The sequence below is a fragment of the Cyclopterus lumpus genome, chromosome 5, assembly GCF_009769545.1.
Source record: "Cyclopterus lumpus isolate fCycLum1 chromosome 5, fCycLum1.pri, whole genome shotgun sequence".
Classification (NCBI taxonomy): Eukaryota; Metazoa; Chordata; class Actinopteri; order Perciformes; family Cyclopteridae; genus Cyclopterus; species Cyclopterus lumpus.
The window spans coordinates 187,712-206,358 of record NC_046970.1 but is presented as its reverse complement, the minus strand read 5'-3'; the positions used below and the strand labels follow the sequence as shown (position 1 = coordinate 206,358).

At 45.3% G+C, this 18,647-nt stretch overlaps 2 protein-coding genes across 2 annotated transcripts; both read right to left on the bottom strand.

The window, feature by feature from the left end:
• Positions 1-305: 305 nt before the first annotated feature.
• On the bottom strand, positions 306-8,915 carry myorg (myogenesis regulating glycosidase (putative)). The gene is made up of 3 exons (XM_034533410.1): positions 8,826-8,915; positions 4,351-4,703; positions 306-4,203 (listed from the first exon to the last, which is right to left on the bottom strand). The coding sequence occupies exons 2-3, from the start codon at positions 4,611-4,613 to the stop codon at positions 2,412-2,414; spliced, it is 2,055 nt and encodes a 684-aa protein (XP_034389301.1). The 5' UTR covers positions 4,614-4,703; positions 8,826-8,915; the 3' UTR covers positions 306-2,411.
• Positions 8,916-12,329: 3,414 nt separating this feature from the next.
• Positions 12,330-16,864, bottom strand: zgc:109965 (uncharacterized protein LOC619266 homolog). Its single transcript, XM_034533415.1, has 15 exons — positions 16,711-16,864; positions 15,268-15,458; positions 14,930-15,074; positions 14,754-14,851; positions 14,605-14,682; positions 14,422-14,525; positions 14,229-14,317; positions 14,012-14,151; positions 13,750-13,928; positions 13,557-13,644; positions 13,414-13,452; positions 12,755-12,927; positions 12,619-12,672; positions 12,474-12,552; positions 12,330-12,386 (listed from the first exon to the last, which is right to left on the bottom strand). Exons 1-15 carry the CDS (start codon positions 16,862-16,864, stop codon positions 12,330-12,332), a joined length of 1,668 nt encoding a protein of 555 aa, XP_034389306.1.
• Between the last annotated feature and the right edge of the window lie 1,783 nt (positions 16,865-18,647).

The window sequence follows — 18,647 nt, the reverse complement described above, 5'->3', positions numbered from 1 at the left end:
ATTGTTTCATCACCTCGTCATTATTGGCCCGTAATGAGCCGCGCTCTGAAAGTTGGAAAAGTCCCTCATGGGTTACTCTTTCGATATTGAGCTGATAGGCACGTTAGTTTTCATGTATTGCACTCATGAGAGGTTACAGGTTGTCATTGGCTCACTGGTCCTTACTGACCTGGATGTAATGTCCATGTGTCTTTTCTTCTTGTGTTTTATGTGCAGGTGTCATCTGGGAGAGATATTGGAGGTGGCAATAGTGCATTATTATTATTATTCTAATTAGTATATTCAAATTAAGCACAAGAAAAAATGCTCACAAACTTGATTCTTTTTAATGCATTCATACAAAACAACAAACATCAAATTTGCACACTCAACTAAACTAGTGCAATGTTTAGTTGCAATAACAGGAGGCACACCCCGGGTCAAAAGAGCCAAAAGCAAAGCGAGTCAGTCCGAGATATGCAGGCTGAGACAGAAATAGCCTGCGAGGTCGGCCCAGATGCTGAGTGACAACTGCTATACATAGGTTGTTGTGAAGAAACTGTCAGAAGGCACACACAACTGCATGCCACACAGGCAGCGGGAGACAAAAATATATTTAAAAAAGCATTAACAAATGAGAATATATTGGACCAAAAGAATGTGGACGTTTCCTTTTCGTTATTTCATATACGTTAGTTTTATCATTGCAGAAGCCACAGGAAGAAAATGTTAATTTTTCCCAATTTTATTCTTTATTGCTTTCACTTTTGAAATATGTGACTTAGTTTGAGGAGACAATCAATACAGAGTTTCCTCTGTTCGTCTGCAAAATCACACGATGCACTGAAAGCATTGTTTTTTAGACGTGTGCAGCAATATTCATAATATTAAATTATATTTTGTGGAACAATCTGTTGACCATACAATTGCACAAGAAGGGTTAACTAGAGACTGAGATTCTCTGAGATTCTTTATGAATGAAAAGTGCTTTACAAATAAAATGCATTATTATTATTATTATTATTGTTAACTCAGCCCATTAAGGGTTAAATTAACAAAAAGATCACTTAATAAATGTACAATACAATCAACGTAAAATATTAAATATATAGCATAGTAACACATTACATAGATATGTGGATTAAATATTAACACATGGCACTTAGATATCGCCTAACAAAAAAAAAAAAAAAAGGTGACAAAATACATTGTAGCATTAAATTTGATAATTAAATTCATTGCACCGATAGACTTTCATTCTGCATGCCAATAAGTGTAAAGTAACCGGACCATTATCGATTCGTTATTGTGATCAATGTATTACACACAAGTTGTTTTGCAGGATTTGGAGTCAGCAAAGCAAAAAGAAAGACACCTCAAGACACACCAGAAGACGCTGTAACCTGAGAAGGAGCAACACATATTTAGTGGCTAATAAAAGGCCTCTTCTCCTGGACTGAGAGGAGTTACATGACACTGTGTTCCACAGATGAGATCACTTGCAGTTTGTAATGATTACACTTCAAGCCTTCATCCCCATAAGCGGAGCATAAAACCAGACTTCCTGAAAAGCATCTCGCAGCAGAGTCGAGAAGGCATTAGTGTCAAAGGGAAATCCAAAGGAAGTCAATAGAGAAGTTTTCTGTGGCGTAATGGCGCTAACGACGCTGTACAATCGGTTTGGCTTAAATGTAACGTCCTCTTTAAAAGGCACACAATGACAAATATGCCTTATCTAATTCACAGTTTGCATATTCCCTTTTTGACAAATGTTTCATATACGTGGCTTTAAAGTGAGACTATGTAACTTTTAAACTGTCATGCTGGTATGACCAGAAGCTTATGGGTTCAACTCTAAACACAGAAACTTTGTATAACTCTTCTGCTTATGCTACTATTATATCACATTCATCATCTGCCCACAGTGGCCACATACAGCCAGTTAGCAAAAGCTACAGTCTCTCCTTAAAAACTCTGAACCGTAACTAGCTACATTTCCAATAAACCAGAAACATTATATACATACACACACACACACAAACACACACAGATACTGGACTCTTTTAAGACCGGCCTAAAAACCTTTTTATTCAGGGAGGCGTTTTTGACATTGTTTTAAATCCCTGCCAGCTTTTTTCTTTCCTATTCTAGTTTGTTTTTAACATATCTACTGGCTCTGTAGCACGATGAGATTCCTTTTGAATGAAAAGCACTTTACAAATAAAATGCATTATTATTATTATGAAATACAAAAATGAGATGAGGATTTGAGCATTTCACATTTGTGATGTTATGTAGTTATAATTTTAAAAAAGTCTTCTTTTAGAAAAGGTTTTTCGAAGAACTGTTTCATACAAGGTTAAAAGCAAAATGTGTGTTGCTTGTCTTACAAGCAAATTGCAGCAGAGGCTTATCCAGTCTGTTCGGCTGTGCTACACCCAAACAAAGTAAGCAATTTCATCCAGATCGACAGGATAGTCCGTGAGGTGCAGCGGCTCCTTGATATCAAACCTCTCCCCCTTGTAGCTTCTCCAATGGCCAGCAGGCAGGTAGATGTCCCGTTCTTGCTTTCCAGGCTCTAGAACTGGGGCTACCATGAGGTCATCCCCAATCAGGAATTGGGAGTCGATTTTATAGGCCGTTTCATCCCCTGTGGCGATCCACCACAGGGGCCGTATGATTGGGTCCCCGGTGTCCAGCACCTCGCCGGCCAGCTCCAGGACCCGAGGCGCAACGATACTCTCGTGGAGGGCTGTGTATTTACGAGCAATTTCAACCACCTCGTTGTCGTACGCCCATGGCGGAATAGAGAACTGCATGGACGGCATGAAGGCCGACAGCTCCAGCCAGCGGATGTAGAGTTCTCGATCGGGTAAGACGCCGTTCCCGTCTGTGCGGTTCAGATATGCATTCCCTCCGATCATGTCTGGTAAAATAAACTGATAGCCCAGAATGCTGATGGTGAGCACGGTGGGGATAAGAGACTTGAGGCCCAGCTCGTAGCCCCAAACAGAGTCTCTGTCAATTGGTCTGAAGAAGCAGGATATGTTCTGGGACTGGTAGCCACTGCGCAGCTCCGCTCTGTCGTTGTAGGGAATCGCCATTTCCGTGTAACGTCTTGTGAAGAAACTCGGGTCCCGAATGGGAGTTCTGGTGCTAAATTTCCATGGCAAGTAGTTGGTCTCCCCCGCGTCAAATTTAAAAGAGGACACTCCGTACCTGGAGCGCAGCGAACGAAGCTGGGAGGAAAACCAATCGCGGGCTTCTGGATTGGTGAAGTCCAAAATAGCACCGACGCCATTCCACCAGCGCACCATGGCCGGCAGCCGGCCTGTGGGCTCCCGGACAAACAGCCCCCGCTCGACGCAAGTGTGGAAGTTTTCAGAGTCATAGTTAACAAAAGGGTGAGTCCAGAGCGACACCAGAAATCCATCAGATTTCAGCCTTTGGAACATGGACGAGGCATTGGGGAACTTGGTTTGGTCAAACTCAAATTCTCCGTAGCGGCTGGTGTAGCGGTCGTCTACCTCCAGGTGGCTACAGTTGAACTTGTATTTGCGAATGTTGGCGGCGTACATCAAGACTTTCTCTTGGTCAATGTCCGTCTTATGGAGCGCCCAGGTCGACCAGATCGGATGGCGAAACATGACCTTGGCTGGCACTTTGTTTGGCTTGTTGAAGTACCTGCGGACCATGTACTTGTGTATGGACGTCACATCCAAACCCACGCACACTCTGTAGCTCAGCTCAGCGCATGGGGCCTCTCCTGGGTTTGGCTTGAAGGGACTGTCGTTGTATCGCGCCTGGAAGGACATGGTCTTCTCCGTGTCATTCCAGCCCAGGTGGAAGGGCACTGAATTATTTATCTTGATGGCCGTAGCGTTGGATGAAAGCCAATAACTTTCCAAGATTCCGCCAAATTCATTGCGGTTAGAGTAGATGTCACCGGTGACAAAGGGCTTGGGAGGCTGTTGGCCGTGAATAGAAATAGGCCAGTGTTGAATAGCTGACACTGCGCCACCATACCAGTGTGCAAACGTGTATGTCATGGCATGCTCGACAGGAATGTCAGGAACCAGTTCCTCCCAGCGCACACGGTAGCACTGCACTGTGTCTTTGGGTCGCACGGTCTCAATGAAGAAGTTCAGTTGTCTGTCAGTGGTGCGTCCGCAGCTCAGAAGCTCCCCTTCTTTGGAGCAGGAATCCAAATCCAGCGTACCCGACCTGCCAACATTGACATATAATTACACTCTCGCAACGCACACATTTCACATTTATTTTGTCAGTTAAAAAACACTGAAATGACTTGCATACGACATACATTTTCTGATGCATCTGAAATATGCACAAGTACACTGAAAAAATACTAACCTGAAATCCATTCTAAAGACAATAGACCCTCCCTGGTTGCGGATAATGTAGCCATCTTTATTCAGATCCAGGAGCTGAGTCTTAAGCAGCTCAGCTTTGCGTAGTGAAGCGATGTAATAACACCATGCAGTCACTGCTGCAATTACCAGCACCAAGCCGATTACTCCAGCCCCGACCAAGGGTCGAGTGTCCTTGCTGCGTTTCTGCTTGGGGATAACATCTGTAATTGTGCCTCCCGCTCCTCCGGGAACCACCTGGTACATGACTTGTGCCGTTCAGCGGGCAAATCTGACAGTTGCTGCTCTAAAGACCAGAGAAAGGTTTTCTAGGGAACCTTGATTGTTGCACTCGGCCTGTCATGAGAGAGAAATAACAACGCTTTGAAAAGTCAGTGTCAAGGTCTTCACGGAGTATTTGCTCTTCTTATCTCAATACGAGATGGGTTCATAAAAGAACAAAAAGGCTGCTTGTACTATGAGCCTCTGTGCAGAGGATTCACCTAATGTTGCTTACCAGTTCTGTTTAGTAAAAATAATATACATATTTCAAAACCCTGAATTATCGGAGACAGCTTTCGTCAGTGTAAAGCCTCCATTACATCTCTAGTCTATCTTGTTTCCTTGTCAGTGTAAAGCCTCCATTACATCTCTAGTCTATCTTGTTTCCTTGTCAGTGTAAAGCCTCCATTACATCTTTAAAGCCTCCATTACATCTCTAGTCTATATTGTTTCCTTGTCCGTGTAAAGCCTCCATTACATCTCTAGTCTATCTTGTTTCCTTGTCAGTGTAAAGCCTCCATTACATCTCTAGTCTATCTTGTTTCCTTGTCAGTGTAAAGCCTCCATTACATCTCTAGTCTATCTTGTTTCCTTGTCAGTGTAAAGCCTCCATTACATCTTTAAAGCCTCCATTACATCTCTAGTCTATATTGTTTCCTTGTCAGTGTAAAGCCTCCATTACATATTTAAAGCCTCCATTACATCTCTAGTCTATATTGTTTCCTTGTCAGTGTAAAGCCTCCATTACATCTCTAGTCTATCTTGTTTCCTTGTCCATGTAAAGCCTCCATTACATATTTAAAGCCTCCATTACATCTCTAGTCTATCTTGTTTCCTTGTCCATGTAAAGCCTCCATTACATATTTAAAGCCTCCATTCCATCTCTAGTCTATATTGTTTCCTTGTCAGTGTAAAACCTCCATTACATCTCTAGTCTATCTTGTTTCCTTGTCAGTGTAAAGCCTCCATTACATCTCTAGTCTATCTTGTTTCCTTGTCAGTGTAAAGCCTCCATTACATCTTTAAAGCCTCCATTACATCTCTAGTCTATCTTGTTTCCTTGTCAGTGTAAAGCCTCCATTACATCTCTAGTCTATCTTGTTTCCTTGTCAGTGTAAAGCCTCCATTACATCTTTAAAGCCTCCATTACATCTCTAGTCTATATTGTTTCCTTGTCCGTGTAAAGCCTCCATTACATCTCTAGTCTATCTTGTTTCCTTGTCCGTGTAAAGCCTCCATTACATATTTAAAGCCTCCATTCCATCTCTAGTCTATATTGTTTCCTTGTCAGTGTAAAGCCTCCATTACATCTCTAGTCTATCTTGTTTCCTTGTCCATGTAAAGCCTCCATTACATATTTAAAGCCTCCATTACATCTCTAGTCTATCTTGTTTCCTTGTCCATGTAAAGCCTCCATTACATATTTAAAGCCTCCATTCCATCTCTAGTCTATATTGTTTCCTTGTCAGTGTAAAACCTCCATTACATCTCTAGTCTATCTTGTTTCCTTGTCAGTGTAAAGCCTCCATTACATCTCTAGTCTATCTTGTTTCCTTGTCAGTGTAAAGCCTCCATTACATCTTTAAAGCCTCCATTACATCTCTAGTCTATATTGTTTCCTTGTCCGTGTAAAGCCTCCATTACATCTCTAGTCTATATTGTTTCCTTGTCAGTGTAAAGCCTCCATTACATCTCTAGTCTATATTGTTTCCTTGTCCGTGTAAAGCCTCCATTACATCTCTAGTCTATCTTGTTTCCTTGTCAGTGTAAAGCCTCCATTACATCTTTAAAGCCTCCATTACATCTCTAGTCTATATTGTTTCCTTGTCAGTGTAAAGCCTCCATTACATATTTAAAGCCTCCATTACATCTCTAGTCTATCTTGTTTCCTTGTCAGTGTAAAGCCTTCATTACATCTCTAGTCTATATTGTTTCCTTGTCAGTGTAAAGCCTCCATTACATATTTAAAGCCTCCATTACATCTCTAGTCTATATTGTTTCCTTGTCAGTGTAAAGCCTTCATTACATCTCTAGTCTATATTGTTTCCTTGTCAGTGTAAAGCCTCCATTACATATTTAAAGCCTCCATTACATCTCTAGTCTATCTTGTTTCCTTGTCAGTGTAAAGCCTCCATTACATCTCTAGTCTATCTTGTTTCCTTGTCCGTGTAAAGCCTCCATTACATCTCTAGTCTATCTTGTTTCCTTGTCCGTGTAAAGCCTCCATTACATCTTTAAAGCCTCCATTACATCTCTAGTCTATCTTGTTTCCTTGTCAGTGTAAAGCCTCCATTACATATTTAAAGCCTCCATTACATCTCTAGTCTATATTGTTTCCTTGTCAGTGTAAAGCCTCCATTACATCTCTAGTCTATCTTGTTTCCTTGTCCGTGTAAAGCCTCCATTACATCTCTAACATTGTCGTACATGCTCTGCATTGATGCACTAGGTGATTCCACAGCACTTAGAGGTATTACAGTGTCAGGATGTACACTTTAAAGATGTGTCTGAGATTTAACTAAACAAATCGATAATTACCCATAAGAGGACAAAGTGGTTGTTCCCAGCAGTAATTCTAACATATGAGTTTAATTGAAAGAAGACTCATTTGTATGTAAGGAAGTAGAGGAGCAGAAAAGGGGATTTTGGCCTTAAAGCTATGCCAATGCTGGGAAGGAGAGCAAAGAATACTAAACGTTGGACTGGAAGTAACCTGGTTCATTCACGCCAGAAGAACCTTCAGACATTTAGACCTGGCGGCCCCTCCCAGCAGGGAGACAGCAAACACTATTTGGGTAATCAACTAGTTGATGTTAGTTATTGTAGATTAATCTAATCATAATAGATTAGATTAAGGGGAGCTCAGTCCTCTCCCCATCCTGTTTGCTGACTAGTCCTAACTGCAACTGACCCTCGTGGTCCGCCCTGGCAGCAAGGGTCGATAATACAAAATGCTTGCTATCAATTAGCAATCTAATTGACTAATTCTGTGTTCAACCACCCGAGTATGGATTTCCCCCAACAACAGGAGCGATAACGTGAGTCCGTCATGAATTAACAGAGAACCTACTGGTGGTTACTAAGACATCCAGAAATCGACCAGAAAAGGTCAGCAGAAGATTTACAGTTTTTATTTGTTCATGTCTTTTTTTCCCCATTCTGTTTTAAAGGAAAAGTGCAACGACAGGTATAAGAATTTAACATATTACAATGTATGATTTACATTCTTCACATCAGGCTACAACTCGGTCAAATATCCAGCTTAATATATATTATATTCATCATCCAACAGAGCAAACACCCAAAGATAATTCATTTATTAAGTCTAGAAAATTAGGGTTGCAACCAACAATAATTGTTTTTTTGATTAATCTGTTGATTATTTTCTCAATCAACTAATCTTTTTGTCAATAAAACATCTCAAAATAATGAAAAGTGCTTAAAATTACTTGAAGGATTAATCTTTTTTTTTGCAATAAAAAATCCAACAGTGGGCTACAATGACCTAAACTCTATATCTAATACAGACAAGATGATAAATCAGCATCACAATTTGTACACACTAATATTGATGGATCGATACATCGGTGTCCTTCCAAACATAAAGAGGCTGTTATGAAGTAAATATTCAACTCGAGAAAACGTTCAGACTGAAGCATTTCTGTGTTTATGGCTGATTCATATCTGCCTCTTATCTACTCGACATGCAGAGAATAAACACAGAAGTGCTGATGCAGTCGGAAGTCTGAGGGGCTCGCTGCCTCAACAAGTAGTGTGTGCGTGTGCGTGCGCGTGCGTGCGGTATGTCACAGCGCACACTGGTTATATCAGTCTTTGAGTTATGGGCCTATATTCTGCTAATAAACCTGAATATTAAAACGTTTACAGAGCAACGACCTCCACGTTGAGTGTTTCTGAACGAGCCTGCAATGCGTCCTGCCGACTGTGCACATTTATGTATTTAATAAACAACGTACAGTGCATACAAACACGCGTTTATGAGTCAACAATGGGACAGAAAACAATGCTGATGCTCGCGCACGTTGGCGAGTCGCCTGCGTGGAGTCATTGAGTCGTTGTGCGCGCGCTGCTCGGACCACAAAGTTAACGGAATAAATAATCGAAGTGAATGAGGTCGTTCTCCTTCACGCGCGTGCGCGTGACGCCCCGCCGGGGGTCAAACGGCGTGGTGCCTACCGGTCAGCAGCAGCGGAGCCTCCGTTCACCTCGGTTCACAGAAACAGACCAAGACATGCATGTTGTTGCGTGTCCGCCTCGGCTACGCGCACTGCACCATGGGAAATGTAGTCCTTCACGAGTGAAGTCCACTTGACAGACACGAGATGCAGAGCAACAACACGGGGTACAGAACTGGAGTCAGAAAGAATAACACTATGCACTGGTATATGGTGTCATCACTATAAATGACCTATAATAATGACCATAATATTTATTTGTTACCGTCTATTCATGCAATAAAGAACTATATCAAATGTTTGTAATAGTGTTAAAGCCACAGACAGTTACACATGAGGAGTTATTGGATCCCCACGAGCCCCGACGGGAGGATCTGCTGCGGATTCAGGACTTAAGTGTCAAAGTGCGTAGGGAGGTAACAGAGGCCAAGGCTCTTCAGAAGCCAGGCTGTCATGGTCCTAACGGAGACCTTCAGACAGGAACTCCGGGTGGATGATGTAGTGTCCCGCTTGGAAAGGCTTCACCACGTGGAAGCAGCTGGAGCACCCACTGTTGACAGACCATCAGAGAGAAACCATTAGACCTCCCTGGTTGTTGTTATTTACGACATATCATAACATAATTTTCACCAATAATCCTGGCTGTTATAGAACTGGACCTCCGGTATTGTGTCCATGGGAAGAGGTGTGGAGGGTTGCTGGTTTGTGGTCTGGTCCGAAGCGGCGCTCCTGCATGTTGCCTGTGAAAAGCAATGTCATTCATTAAGAATCAGTCAAGTATTGCTCAATAATGCTCGGCAATGTATGGCGTTTAAAAATATTTGAAGGCTCTAAAAGCTGCGAGCAGAGGTCAGAGGTCATTCTCTCACCTGTGTTGCTGTGCTGAGAGTGGGTGCACATTCCTCTGATGACTCGTTCTGCTGATGCAAAGACAACCAATCACCATCTCTGTGTATAGAGTCATCTTTGGACCACTGACTCATCTATTGTTACCTTGCTGGGTTCTTCAGAGCTGAAGGAGGCTCAGTCCGCTGCAGTGGCTGCAGGCCGCCAGCAGAGGGCAGAGCGCGCACCTTGGTCAGGCTGACAGGGGCCACGTGGTTTGCTTTAGCCACTGAGCTTAGGTCTGGACATGTCGTGAGTGGACTGTGGAATGATAGATGTCTGACAGGGGGGAAGAGGGGGCGGCCAGTGGGGGGCGGGGAGTGGGGGGGGCGTGGGGGTGTGCAGCGCTGAAGGCTCCGGGGAAACAGAAAGTCCTGGAAATAGAATATGAACATTCCTGTTTACATGCACCATACACAGTATCTCGCATTTAATATGGTTTGTGAGAGTCACCTTTTGTATTTATTTCTTTATTCTCATTGAACACATCGTGCCATCCAAGAGTATTCATGTATCTCAGAGCTCAGAAAGTAAAGAGCTTTCAGGTTTAGGACGTTCCAATTAGTGTGATTATCATTAAAACACAACGAACACTGTAGAGTAGGTGTTGATGTAGAGTCGGGTAATGCGCTCTGTTTGTAGCTCTGTTTACTCCACGTCAGGATTAATAAATAGACATGCAGGAAGTACTGAATAATAGATGTTATGCAGCTTTCACAGGCAAAGAAATAACCAGTCGCCAATTAGTGTAAGAAGACCCTTCTCTTGCATGAAGAGCCATAAAGAGAGAGCCAATAAGAAGTGATCCTTAAAAATGTGTTTATTTTGGAGGAACATTATTATTATTATTATTATTCGCTGAATTACATTAATTGGAGGAATATATAGATTTCCCTCATTTTCTTCATAAATAATTGTTTGTCTCCAGGTGGCGGTGCCTCTTACCGGCCGGGGCTGGGGGTTGTTCCTGCGGTGGGCCGAGGTGGGCCGGAGACGCTCTCGCTTCGCTCGGCCGGGAGAGGCGAACTGCTCCTTGTAGGCGGTGAGGTAGAGCTGGGGAGCCATCTCGTTATCGCCTCACCTGTTTGCCACTGCTCCCTGCACATCCCTTTCCTCCCCCGTCACCTGGTGGCTCCTCCCTTTCCCTCATGCTGTCTGTTGTTCTTTTACTCACACCGCAACAGAAACAACAACAACATCAACAAGTGTGTGTTTATTCCTCTTAGAATGGTTGCTGGGTTGTGGATGCCACCTACTAAGTCAATGTATATCAATCCTTCTTCATTTAATGAATCCCAACAGCAAAAGTGTGCATGAGTCAGTCGCTACAAATCCATCAACAAACAAATACGTGGTAAACAACGGTGTTTAACGTGTAGCTATTGTGGTGTATCTACAAGTAGAGTAGAGAAAGGTTGAGAGCATCCTCGCTGGACCAGAACAACTCTTTGTGCTACCTGAGCAGGCGGCCACTAACCCCCCTAAAGCCCGAGGCCCCCTGCAGAGACACACATACCTGGGGTCACTGTGCATGACCTCCCACAGACCAGCTGCTCAGCTCACAGTGGACACAGAATCAGTCGGATCAGATCTACGATCAGATCTACAGAACGTGAACAAACCAGAGGGATGGGATTTCTACCAATATCTCCCACCACCACCACCTCCATCCACTGTCAGCACCACCACCTCCATCCACTGTCACCACCACCACCTCCATCCACTGTCAGCACCACCACCTCCATCCACTGTCAGCACCACCACCTCCATCCACTGTCAGCACCACCACCTCCATCCACTGTCAGCACCACCTCCATCCACTGTCAGCACCACCACCTCCATCCACTGTCACCACCACCACCTCCATCCACTGTCACCACCACCACCTCCATCCACTGTCAGCACCACCACCTCCATCCACTGTCACCACCACCACCTCCATCCACTGTCAGCACCACCACCTCCATCCACTGTCAGCACCACCACCTCCATCCACTGTCAGCACCACCACCTCCATCCACTGTCAGCACCACCACCTCCATCCACTGTCAGCACCACCACCTCCATCCACTGTCAGCACCACCACCTCCATCCGCTGTCAGCACCACCACCTCCATCCACTGTCAGCACCACCACCTCCATCCACTGTCAGCACCACCACCTCCATCCGCTGTCAGCACCACCACCTCCATCCACTGTCAGCACCACCACCTCCATCCGCTGTCAGCATGCCACACGAGCATCAATAATTCACTGCAGCGCTGCAGGGTGCCGTTGTGTCTTCACCGCTGTCACCGGGTTATCTGTGACAGGAAGTGTTCATCTGGCTGGGCCTCGTTTGGCCGATGCAGAGCAGAGTCCTTCACGGGGCTCTACAGGAAGTGTTCCTTCCTTCAGTGCACTTTGACCCCTCCTTTATTTGGGGATTGTTTACTTTACGTCTCCTCTAAACAAACAAATCCAGTCTGAGAAATGGTTTACAATACGGTGTATTTACGAAAACAATATACATTTCAAAGCCAATGCACACATTGTACGTCGTGCACATGATTGCTTGTAGAAGGTTCTCGTGTCCAGCGTGTGCGCTGCAGACTTCATCGTCATCCTCAGTCTTCTCTCGTTACTCGTGCTTGGACTTCACGGCCGCTTTGAGCTTCGAGTAAAGATAACCAAAGTTCTGTAAGACAGAACAGAGATGTGGTGTGAGAAAACAAATCCATTAAGAGTATTAGACAACAATACAATAAAAGGTGCATGAACGCACCTGGATGGAGTAGTAAACGATCCCCAAATAAGCAGCGATGCAGCCTCCGAGGAACAGATCAAAAGCTGCAGGCTTCACTCTGGAAGAAAAGTTGTGTCAGTGAGACGACCACACGCACAACATGCATACGAGTGGACATATTTACCTGTGCATCACTATCGGTTGGTTCATTTGATCAAAGAAAGTGATGTCAGGGTCCCTGCATGAAGACGTGGAGTTAATGACAGGTGGTACGTTTGCATTGGGAAGACATTTCTTCTGCTGCTGCTGCTACATTCTACCTGCGATCCTGTCGGTAGGCGTGTCGGTGAACTTGTTGCAGGTAACGTTTGAACTCGTGCTCCAGGGAGTTGACCAGCAGGATGTGGCTGGGCTCCTTGTCCAGCAGCTGGGCTGCTCGAGGGACCGACGTCAGGACGGACATCAGGCTGGACATGCGGCCGTCGTGAAAGTCCTGCATGGAGAGTTTAGAGAGGAAGACTCATGGGCAAAAGAAAGTGGAAGCTTTCATTTCATTCAGATTGTTTCAGTGTCACGTATGCAATAATGCAGTCAATAACAAGCTGTAATATGTGTGTTGCTTCAGCAGGAGACTGAGGGTCTAAATAATATACATAAAGCCCAGAGGAAGGTACCGTTATGGTTCAATAAAAAGCTTGGCTCACTTCTGCTTTTCTGGATGGGAAAAACTAAAGGAATAATTAAATTCTTATTTTTTTGTCTGAATTATACATTTTTTGTCTCTGGTAAAATAGTCACTATTGAAGGAAAGAAGAAAAACACAGATCGGTGACTCAAAACCTTTGAAGGACGGCCTATCTTAATAAATGGTTTTATCCCCAATCTTTAAATGAAGGCCGGGGACACACTGCAATGCCTGTAAACTAACACCAGAGGGCAGCACTTGTTTATTGACCAAAACAACCAGCAGCCAACTCACCAACTGGCCCTTGAAAACCTGCACATCCTTTGGTGAAACCTTGTAGAAGACAATACAGATGAAGCACACATTAAAAAGATGACACAACATGAAAGCACAGTCTATGTATTTGGACACATTCTATGTGCATGCTTTTTAATCACCTCGTCAGAGATATTGTACATGTAACGTGCCAGTGCTTCTGCTATGATGACGCCATTTCGCTTCATTTTCCTGAAGTCCACCTGCGACCTGTGAGACGACACAAAGACAACGGTGATGCGTCTCTTGGCAGCTTCTCTTCATATCATCTCACCGCACAATAAACAAGGCACCAAGTCATCATAAAGGACCCACATGGTGTCCAGCATGGAGCCACGCAGCTCAGATTTGGGGTCTTCCAGATGAGACAGAGTGAAACTGGGTATCCTGCGCAGGTTGTAGCGCTCGTGCTCCCAAGCTACCGAGGACTCCAGCAGGTTGATCTTCTTGTGGACCAACCCCACCTTCACCCAGGGAAATCTGGAGGACACCACCTGGTGGAGAGATCACACGGTTACGCCTGTGAAGGCCGAGAAAGGCCTCCTCCACATTCTCGACACGGCAGTGAAGGTGTTACCTCCTCCAGCTGTTGGATGAAAGCGTGCATGGAAGTGTCGGGTTTAGGGGGGCGGGACACGTGCACGTACAGTTCATCACTGTTGGCCAGGGTATCCAGACACAGAACAAAGGCCACGTTGTCATGCAGCAGGCTGGACTCTGGAGAAGGAGAAGAAAGGTTTGGAGGACATAACTCCGTGCTTCTCATGTTCAGACGCGGTGGACCGGAGACTCACCGGCATGGTCCAGATTATCTTCAATCCATCTCTTCGTGCCAAGGAAATTGTACTTTCCTCCTCCGGTTAAGGAGAACATTAAATGATATCTTTAAAAGAGCAATCAAGCGTTTAGTAGTCTGTTGTTTTGACAGGAGCCAGATGATGCTCAGTAATCTACCTACAGGGGAGGTGATGGTGGACTGGTACTCACCGTGGTCTGGTGCTCGGGCTGCTGAAGAGCTTCTGGAAGAGACGCACCAACTCCAGCAGGATGGTGACCCCACTCCCGTTGGAGTCTGCTCCGTAGGACAGCCACTGTGTGCCACACCAACACAAACAGTAAATACAAAGAGCACGACACTGCAGAGGGCGCCGTCACCATCACGGGACTCACCGGTGCAAGCCCGTAGGAATCGTAGTGGGCCGTGATGACGACCGTGGGTGCATCCTCCCCCACGCCGGGAAGCACCCCCTTGAAAGAAGCATCACCCGTTATAGAGCGCAGAGCTGAGGACCACCTCGAGGTGCAGGTTCAGGACTCACCTCCAGGGTGGTGATGATACTGTCGGTGATGCCCTTAATGGGGCCGTTGTTGCTCACAAGGATCTGAAAGGCGGTCGCTGTGACCATACTACGAAGCACTGCGGGGGAAAACACACACACCTCGATGAGGACACGCTGTCGAGGTTATTAATGGAGCATCCTCTCGCTCCGCTCACCTCTGACGAATATGGACGAGGTCCTGGTGGCTGCAGCCCGCTTCACCTCCTCATACATGCAGAGCAGCTGTTCATCCTCGGGCACCACGTAAACCGGCATGAGGGTCTCCTTCAGCAAGACCTCGCTCTCACTCAGCATGAAGGACTGCGAGGGGGACAAAGATATGAAGGATGCTCATAACCATTCAGAATGCTGCTCCCTGACCCCTGCAGCACGAGGATACAAGATATCATACTCATAAACGGTCTCCTGTCAGAAGAGGAGCAGGAAGTCATAATTCCTTGTTGCCTAGCAGCACATCCTAGAGCCAGAAAAGTGTTTGTGGATAACCGGTTACCTGCACGGCATCATGTGGGATGGCGGAGATGTTCCCGGGCAGCAGGATCAGGATGGCGGCGGCGCTCTGCCTCTGGGCCTCCAGGTATCTCTCCGTGGTGAAATCCAGCACCTTCATGATGACGCAGCGCCGGGTCAGCACCGGCTCATCCGCCGAGCGCGCCTCGGCCACCACGATGGCGCCACGGCAACCTGCAACCACGAGAACGTGAACGTCTGGGCTGGACTTCATATTGTATATACTTCTCCTACACTACTTCATATTGTATATACTTCTCCTACACTACTTTATATTGTATATACTTCTCCTACACTACTTCATATTGTATATACTTCTCCTACACTACTTCATATTGTATATACTTCTCCTACACTACTTTATATTGTATATACTTCTCCTACACTACTTTATATTGTATATACTTCTACTACACTACTTTATATTGTATATACTTCTACTACACTACTTTATATTGTATATACTTCTCCTACACTACTTTATATAGTATATACTTCTCCTACACTACTTCATATTGTATATACTTCTCCTACACTACTTTATATTGTATATACTTCTCCTACACTACTTTATATTGTATATACTTCTACTACACTACTTTATATTGTATATACTTCTACACTACTATATATATATATATACATATATATATGTATGTATATATATGTATATATATATATATGTATGTGTATATATATATATATATGTATATATGTATGTGTATATATATATGTATGTGTATATATAGATATATATATATATATATATCATATATATATACACGTATATATATTTATGTATGTATATATATATATATATATATATATATATATATATGTATGTGTGTATATATATATGTATATATGTATGTGTATATATATATGTATATATGTATGTGTATATATATATATGTATATGTATGTGTATATATATGTATGTGTATATATATATATATATATATATGTATGTGTATATATAGATATATATGTATATGTATGTGTATATATAGATATATATGTATATGTATATATAGATATATATATATATAACCATTATGCATTAGGAGTACTCGTGAGATGATTGATGGGTAGGGTTATTTCAATAAAAGATGTTCAGAGAGGAACTCTCCCTTTCATCTGAAACATGAAGCAGACTCAGCTATAAGAGGTTTAAATACTGGATGAAGTAACTAGATGTAGTGGAGTAGGAAGTAGTTCCCATTGAAATGGAGTGGAGGAGGAAGTAGTTCCCATTGAAATGGAGTGGAGGAGGAAGTAGTTCCCATTGAAATGGAGTGGAGGAGGAAGTAGTTCCCATTGAAATGGAGTGGAGGAGGAAGTAGTTCCCATTGAAATGGAGTGGAGGAGCACAACAACCATCAAAGGGACAACCTCCAGCAGACAGCTCAGAGCTTCAGGAACTCACCGTGCTTCTTCTGCACCAGGTTGAACTGCTGCATCCTGTAGGCGGTGAACTCGTAGGAGGAAACGGCCGGCAGAGCGGCGCCCTGCAGGTGCAGAACGGCGAGCAGCAGCAGCATCAGCAGCTCGCCAGCCACACTCAGGTCTCTGGGCCGCATGGTGTCTCAACCTGAGGGACACGGACGGTAAATTGGACGACACACCAGAGGACACGGTCTCACTCATTCTAACCCTAACCCTAACCCACATGGGGCCTCACCTGAGTCCAGACACACCAGAGGACACGGTCTCACTCATTCTAGCACTAACTTACATGGGGCCTCACCTGAGTCCAGACACACCAGAGGACACGGTCTCACTCATTCTAACCCTAACCCTAACCCACATGGGGCCTCACCTGAGTCCAGACACACCAGAGGACACGGTCTCACTCATTCTAACCCTAACCCACATGGGGCCTCACCTGAGTCCAGACACACCAGAGGACACGGTCTCACTCAATCTAACCCTAACCCACATGGGGCCTCACCTGAGTCCAGACACACCAGAGGACACGGTCTCACTCATTCTAACCCTAACCCTAACCCACATGGGGCCTCACCTGAGTCCAGACACACCAGAGGACACGGTCTCACTCAATCTAACCCTAACCCACATGGGGCCTCACCTGAGTCCAGACACACCAGAGGACACGGTCTCACTCATTCTAACCCTAACCCCCATGGGGCCTCACCTGAGTCCAGACACACCAGAGGACACGGTCTCACTCATTCTAACCCTAACCCACATGGGGCCTCACCTGAGTCCAGACACACCAGAGGACACGGTCTCACTCAATCTAACCCTAACCCACATGGGGCCTCACCTGAGTCCAGACACACCAGAGGACACGGTCTCACTCATTCTAACCCTAACCCACATGGGGCCTCACCTGAGTCCAGACACACCAGAGGACACGGTCTCACTCATTCTAACCCTAACCCACATGGGGCCTCACCTGAGTCCAGACACACCAGAGGACACGGTCTCACTCATTCTAACCCTAACCCACATGGGGCCTCACCTGAGTCCAGACACACCAGAGGACACGGTCTCACTCATTCTAACCCTAACCCACATGGGGCCTCACCTGAGTCCAGACACACCAGAGGACACGGTCTCACTCAATCTAACCCTAACCCACATGGGGCCTCACCTGAGTCCAGACACACCAGAGGACACGGTCTCACTCATTCTAACCCTAACCCACATGGGGCCTCACCTGAGTCCAGACACACCAGAGGACACGGTCTCACTCATTCTAACCCTAACCCTAACCCACATGGGGCCTCACCTGAGTCCAGACACACCAGAGGACACGGTCTCACTCAATCTAACCCTAACCCACATGGGGCCTCACCTGAGTCCAGACACACCAGAGGACACGGTCTCACTCATTCTAACCCTAACCCACATGGGGCCTCACCTGAGTCCAGACACACCAGAGGACACGGTCTCACTCAATCTAACCCTAACCCTAACCCACATGGGGCCTCACCTGAGTCCAGACACACCAGAGGACACGGTCTCACTCATTCTAACCCTAACCCACATGGGGCCTCACCTGAGTCCAGACACACCAGAGGACACGGTCTCACTCATTCTAACCCTAACCCACATGGGGCCTCACCTGAGTCCAGACACACCAGAGGACACGGTCTCACTCATTCTAACCCTAACCCACATGGGGCCTCACCTGAGTCCAGACACACCAGAGGACACGGTCTCACTCATTCTAACCCTAACCCACATGGGGCCTCACCTGAGTCCGGAGCTCCGTCTCATGAGCTGTTCGTACCACGTCTTGCTTCAGTGCTCCTCCCTTCAGTGTGGACTCAAAGTAGATCCTGGGATTCAAGGCGTCTTCTGGAGGTAAGCCAGCACTCACCATCTGCTCCCAAG

What these genes read in the sequence shown, in the direction of transcription:
- myorg (XM_034533410.1), bottom strand. Translation starts at nt 4,613, where the DNA reads ATGTACCAGGTGGTTCCCGGAGGAGCGGGAGGCACAATTACAGATGTT. An exon ending in GTCTTTAGAATGGATTTCAG is followed by an intron (nt 4,204 to 4,350) that starts GTTAGTATTTTT and finishes CAATGTTGGCAG; the next exon opens with GTCGGGTACGCTGGATTTGG.
- zgc:109965 (XM_034533415.1), bottom strand. Translation starts at nt 16,864, where the DNA reads ATGCGGCCCAGAGACCTGAGTGTGGCTGGCGAGCTGCTGATGCTGCTG. An exon ending in AGATAATCTGGACCATGCCG is followed by an intron (nt 14,152 to 14,228) that starts GTGAGTCTCCGG and finishes CTCCTTCTCCAG; the next exon opens with AGTCCAGCCTGCTGCATGAC. An exon ending in GCCTACCGACAGGATCGCAG is followed by an intron (nt 12,673 to 12,754) that starts GTAGAATGTAGC and finishes GTCTTCATGCAG; the next exon opens with GGACCCTGACATCACTTTCT.